This window comes from Zonotrichia albicollis, chromosome 7 (assembly GCF_047830755.1).
Source record: "Zonotrichia albicollis isolate bZonAlb1 chromosome 7, bZonAlb1.hap1, whole genome shotgun sequence".
Classification (NCBI taxonomy): domain Eukaryota; kingdom Metazoa; phylum Chordata; class Aves; order Passeriformes; family Passerellidae; genus Zonotrichia; species Zonotrichia albicollis.
This window is the reverse complement of record NC_133825.1, coordinates 31,192,392-31,198,352: the sequence shown is the minus strand read 5'-3', so window position 1 is coordinate 31,198,352 and position 5,961 is coordinate 31,192,392. Positions and strand designations below refer to the sequence as shown.

The 5,961-nt window shown below is 49.3% G+C and overlaps 1 protein-coding gene across 1 annotated transcript; it reads left to right on the top strand.

Moving 5' to 3' along the window:
* Positions 1–5,639, top strand: LOC102071157 (zona pellucida sperm-binding protein 4-like). Its single transcript, XM_074544861.1, is given in 13 exon segments — positions 1–199; positions 542–663; positions 742–844; positions 1,403–2,127; positions 2,294–2,332; positions 2,334–2,392; positions 2,731–2,798; positions 2,801–2,851; positions 3,047–3,236; positions 3,309–3,455; positions 4,780–4,859; positions 5,181–5,297; positions 5,418–5,639. Coding segments are annotated over 13 exon segments (2,043 nt in total). The 3' UTR covers positions 5,561–5,639.
* Positions 5,640–5,961: the final 322 nt, after the last annotated feature.

Genomic DNA, 5,961 nt, shown 5'->3' with positions numbered 1-5,961 from the left:
ATGGGTGTGGTAGGGTGGTCTTGGGCTGCATCAGGAGTTATGCTCTTCTGGGTATTTCTTGGCCCCCTGGCTTTGGCTTTGGGGGCTCCTATCAGTGTTTTTTCTGATCCTACCCTGCTGACTTGTGGCCAGAAAAGCTTACAGGTCACCTTACCACCAGGCTGGGAAGGGAATGCTTCATTTGTACTGACTACGTGGGGTGAGGCAACATCAAGAGGCATTTTTAGCCATATCTTTGCCCAAATGCAGAGGTGCATGGAAGGAGAGGAAAGGAACAGGTTTTGATGTGCAGTGCTGTTGAACTTCACTGAAGTTCTGTGCATCTTGCATAATCTGGGGGCTGTTTATATGACACAGCAGTCAAGGACTTGGTGAAGTGCTGTGCCTGGATCTAGATGTCTTGGCTGCTGGATTCTCTCACTACTGTTCTAGACCCTAATATTGTCTAGGTCCCTGTTTCCTACAGAAAGGTAGGCTTGTAGTGGGTCTAATCTGCAATGTGGGACTCTGAAGCCCCTGCTGCTGTGTCCCCTTTCCCTAGATACTGAAGGGAAGGCACATGCTCTGCAGAATGACTCTGGCTGTGGGCTTTTGGTATCTGGGACTCCAGAAGGCTCCAGGAAAATATCAGTCTCCTATGCAGGCTGTTATGTCTTTGAGTGGGTGAGTGGCCTTAGGGATTCTCCTGGGACTGTAACTACTGCTGCTCTGGCTGTCCTGGCTGGTGTGGCTTTTCCCTAGGATCACAATTACCTTATACTGGTTGGGCTTGAAGGAATAGATGCTGCTGGGCAAAAGGTTCTTCATGAAGAGACTCTGCTCAGGTGCCCTGTGGACCTTCCTGGTAAGATACAAGCACCTGTCAGAATCTTGTGGTGATCAGTACCATTCCTTTCAGATGGCTGCTCCTAGTCAGTTTGGGGGCTAGGAAAGGGGACTTACTGCTGTGCAGAAATCTCCATGAAAAAATGTTTGGACATAGGAGCTGCAAACTTGCTGTGGACTCTTGCCTCTCTGCAGGGTCAGCTGGTAATTATTTACATCATGTCTCCCAGCCATATTCTGGCTACATGAGTTCAGCAAGGTCAGTGAGTTAACTAGAGACTAGGTACAATGACTTCCTTAATTACCACGAGTCCATCTAGAAAGCTTTATCTTGACAGATCCAATGTAGGTCCAGTTTCCTGTACATGGCCTCAGGGGGAGTCTCTGCTCCATGGAAATGCAGGTCCCTCCTGAGCAGGCTTCCATGCCAGATCCAGGCCATGTCTCTGACCCTCACCTAACTCTCACTTCCCTTGATTTGTATGCAGAATCACCAGGACTCCTTCAACCAGTGTCCTTCATGTCTTTGTCCCCCTGCTCTTGTGCTTTATCTGCAAAGACCTGCTGTTTTTTCCAGCCGTGGATGCTCCAAGCAGCAGTGTCTGTCTGGCTGTTCCCAGCCAGGACCAGCTGCCGTGTGCCTCCCTGCCCATCAGCCAGGGAGACTGTGAAGCACGAGGCTGCTGCTATGACCCCAGAGACAGGGTGAAGCCTTGCTACTTTGGTAACACAGGTAAGCCTGAGCACCTGTTCTCCCTCCCTCCTGAGCTGCTGCAAAACAGGATTTCTCACTTTGCTGGCAGGGCAAGCCAGCACTTGGTGTGTACCACTCCTGCAGGTGGCTCAGGGCTATGTTTTTGGCTGCCAAGAATATTGTGTCCCAGTCAAGTGTCCAGCATTTTCCACTCTATTGCAACACACCTGGTTTTATGCCCAGCATCGGTGGTGTTGTTGGAACTGGCTGCACTTGTCTTGCCATACTTAGCACTTGTTTTGTGGGTTAAAGGCAGGACATCTTGCAGGACTTGCTGGTCTTGTCTTGGTTGTGATGTTAGGGCGTCCTTCCCATCTCTCTTATCTTTGAGCTCAAGAATGATTCTGTCTTTTTCTCCAGTGACAGCTCATTGCACACCAGATGGCCAGTTTTCCATTGCTGTTTCTCAGGATGTCACCCTGCCACCTGTTGCCCTGGACTCAGTGCAACTGGCCAGTGGACACAGTACTGGCTGTGTCCCTGTCCTAACAAACAATGCCTTTGTTGTGTACCAGTTTCCACTCTCTGCCAGTGGCACTACTTTTCAGGTAAGAACTGCAGCTGTTGCTAGGCTGGAAGAGCTGGAACAGCCTGCCATGTTTTTGGCTGCTCAATGGTCATCCTACAGACTTCCACAGGCCAAATGCTGTTCTCCAGCCTAATACTGATCCAGCCTGGCTTTACCACAGTGATGGTGCCTGTCTGTCATTCCAGATGAATGCAGACCAGGCCATATATGAGAATGAGTTGGTGGGCAAGCAGGGATGTGAAGACTGGGAGCCTTGGCTCTGTCACTAGGGATAGCATTTTCAGGTATTACCCTGGGGCTGATGTTGCTGGGTGTCCCTGGGTTAAATGTCACTAGAGAAATTCCTGCTTGTCACAACCTCTGATTTCACATGAGGGCCCTGGAGTAGGTTAAAGACCAGTGTATCTCTAATTATTAGGAATAAAGCTGGAATTGATCAGAGACAATCTGCAGATTCTCAAATCTAAACACTAAAGAGAATTTCAAGTATTTGTTAAAAGGAAGTGACTGAAGAAAGGGGATATAAGTAATTAAAGCAGATGATAGGTTGCCATATTGGAGAAAGGGGATATCAGAGTGGCTTTTCTTATTTGCCTGATTTGGAGCTTTCCTTTCCCACCAGGCTATATGTCCGATGTACTTATTTCATCAGTGGGAGCTCCATTCCCTTGAGTGCTCAGGTCTTCACATTGTGGCTGTGTCCCAGCCAGGTCTTCTGTCTTTGGAGCTGCATGTTGCCTCAGGTAGGAGAGGTTCGCAGGACCTGCTCAAGGCTCTCGGAGCAGGGCTCTGGTCTCTGATGTGTAACAGTGGAGTATTGATGGGTTAACTCAGCCCTGCTTCCCTGCCATGGTGGGAACTTACTGATATGGCTCTAAAGGATGCCTATTCCTGCTTCTTGCTGCTCTTAAATGGCCCTTGGGTTTCTTCTGTCCCAGATGGAAGCTATACTTCCTATTATATTGACAGTGACTATCCTGTTGTGAAGACTCTGAGGGATCCTGTTTATGCAGAGGTCAAGATCCTTCAGAGGACAGACCCAGACCTGATTTTAGTTCTGCACCACTGCTGGGCCACACCAAGCACCAACCCCCAGCAACAGCAGCAGTGGCCAGTTTTGGTGGATGGGTAAGTGACTTGTCAAAACTTCGGGTCGAGGGCAAAACTTGCTCTTTTTCACTGCTTACCTTTCCTCCTCAGGTGCCCTTATGCAGGTGACAACTATCAGACACAGCTGATGCCTCCAAGTTTCACCTCAGGACTACTGTTGCCCTCTCATTATCAGTGTTTCACTCTCTACACATTCACCTTTGTGGACTCTACTTCCCATGAGAAACTCTCTGGGCTGGTAAGATCCTGTGCTGCCTGCCTAGTTTCATACTGAAGTAGAATGTGTGAACAACAAGAACCACTTCATGACAATGAGTCTCTTGGTCTCCTTGGGGGAATGGGGCAAAGACTAGGAAGATCCCCTGCTGAAATAGAAGGGGAGAGGTTAATGCCAAAAACCTCATTTCCTGAAGTGAATGTGATAGAGGTAAGAGACATCACTTTTGGAGTGTGACAGAAAATGTGACTACTAGAAGGATAGTAGTGTATCTAAGCAAGTGCTAGTTTGTCTGGTGAATTAGCTTAGGGTGTGTCCTCTAGCTACACTAATCAATATTCTCTAAACTACATTTCTTGCCCAAAATTACTTGGAAATAAACTTTGAGTACATTTTTAAGCATCTGGGCTCTGAATCTCATTGAGCCCCTCCAGTTAAGTCACATGAAACTCACCCTGCCATCTACTGTTTGCTCAGCGCTCCTGGCATCGACTAATACCCAAAATTGGTCTCAGCTGTACTTAACAAGGTTCCCAGTGAAGTGGTGTCCGGGCAGCCCTACTGCAGGTGTCAGGGAGAAGCGCTGTAAGGCCAGATTGGCCCGAGCTTGAAAGTGTGTGGTGTAAAGCTTTCAAAGCTGCCTCGGAGCGGACAGCAGAGGGCTCCAAGGCTACAGGCTGGGTGTGAAACAAGCCGAACAGACCTTCCTGCTTTCCCCCCGTAAGGACCAGGCCCATGGTATGGAGCTACCTCTCCTCTTAGCAGCCCATATGGTGCTGTGGCTTTGAATTTGTCCCTAAAACAGTGTTGAAAGCAGATGTTCTTGCTGACTGCTGAATGGCACTTGCAGAACACCAAGACTTTCTCTTCATTCTGCTGTCTCTCAAGCCCAAGTGAGTAGGCATGGGACAGGCTAGAACCTGGGAGGCAGCAGAGCTGACTCAAAGTGGCCAAAGGATTATTCCATGCTGCATGATTTTATGCTCAGCAGTGTAAACTCTGGGGTGTTTCATCTTCCAGGACAGCTGATGCCCCAACTGCCTGGGCACTGACCTGCCTGTAGGAGCAGAGCAGGTGACTTGCTTTTACATCACTTGTGCTTGAGGTCTTTTCTTCCCTCTCCTCCTCTCCTTCACTTCTTTAACTGTCTTTTCTCTCCAGCTACAGGTTTTCTTGCTTTTGCTCTTCCTATTCTTTTTCTGCCCTGCTGGGGCAGAGTGTGGGGAGTGAGTACGCAGCTGTGTGGGTGCTTAGCTGCTGGCTGGGGTCAGTGCAGCGCACTAGGATATCACCAGGCCCCAGACAGTGCCTGAGGGATTTCAGGCTGTGTTCCATTTCTCTCTACGTGTACCTGCACTGCAGTGCTTCCGTGTGCCACCAGTCTGTAAAGGAGTCCTGCATCCCCTCTTGTCCTTCCAGAGTCAGTAAGTGTCCTGGCCTTCTGCTCCCTCGCCAAGGGGCAGCAAAGGCCTAGTCTCCAAGCTGGGGAGGAGGAGTCATGTAGCCCATGGAGTAATTCTCTTAAGGCATGGACAGCTTGAGAAAGCATTTCCTGCTCCTTTCCACTGACTAAGGTTCTTCTTATGCCAAAAAGACAGAGGTCTTCATGGGCTCAGCTCTATGTGGGCTCACATGGAAACCGTGCCTTCAGCACTTTCCATGTGTTGGGAAGCTGACCTGGACAGAGTTTGCTGACCTTCAGGGCTCTACCTCTTCTTACCTACAACCTTCATATTGCTCTATAGGGGGTAAAAGGAGTGCTGAGCCTCCTTTTCAGGAAGGTCCTTCCCATGTCTCCAGCAAAGGCCCTGTGATTTTCCTCCAGCATGAGCTAAGACAGGATGCAGCCAAGGATGGCATTGGTAAGTGTGGCAGCAGGGCAGGGGAAGGGGCCTGGTCTAAGGCTTTTCTGCAGAAAGGCTGAGCCCCTCGGGCATCCCTGTGCTCCCTGGGAGCATTCGTTGGGGTGTCTCTCCCCACAGGAGCAGCTGTACATGCTGCAGCCCCCTGGGCTCTGGGATTTGCTGCTGTGGCAACTGGGACAGCTCTGTGTGTGGTGCTTGTGGTTTCTGTGCTGTGGCAAAGGAAGGTGTCAGCCATGCATGAAATCAATAGATTGCAATAAAGTGACTGTCAAACCAATTTGTTTGGTGGAACCCCTTCCCCTGGAGACCCTAGCTGTAAGAATTTATTTGCAAGGCAAAAACTACCCAAGTGGCTGTGCAAGCTTTCCAAATGCTCTGAATTCATCTCACACTGGAATTCTTCTGTGTTTGGTGTTACTTGTCTGCCATATACAAACTGGAGACCTTGTCAAGGCCTGGGCTGCAGACTGAGGCAGGATTGCTGCTGGGTGGTGTTGACATTTCTGTTAATGAAACAGAAACTTTTGAAAGCCACTGCTTTCAAAAGTAGTGACCTAGGCTCCATTCCAACACTGAGCAGAAGTACACCAAAGCTCACTCAATGCAGATCCTGCAGCTGCTTCTCTGGAGATGCAGAACAGTTATTTTGACTCTGCTGAGG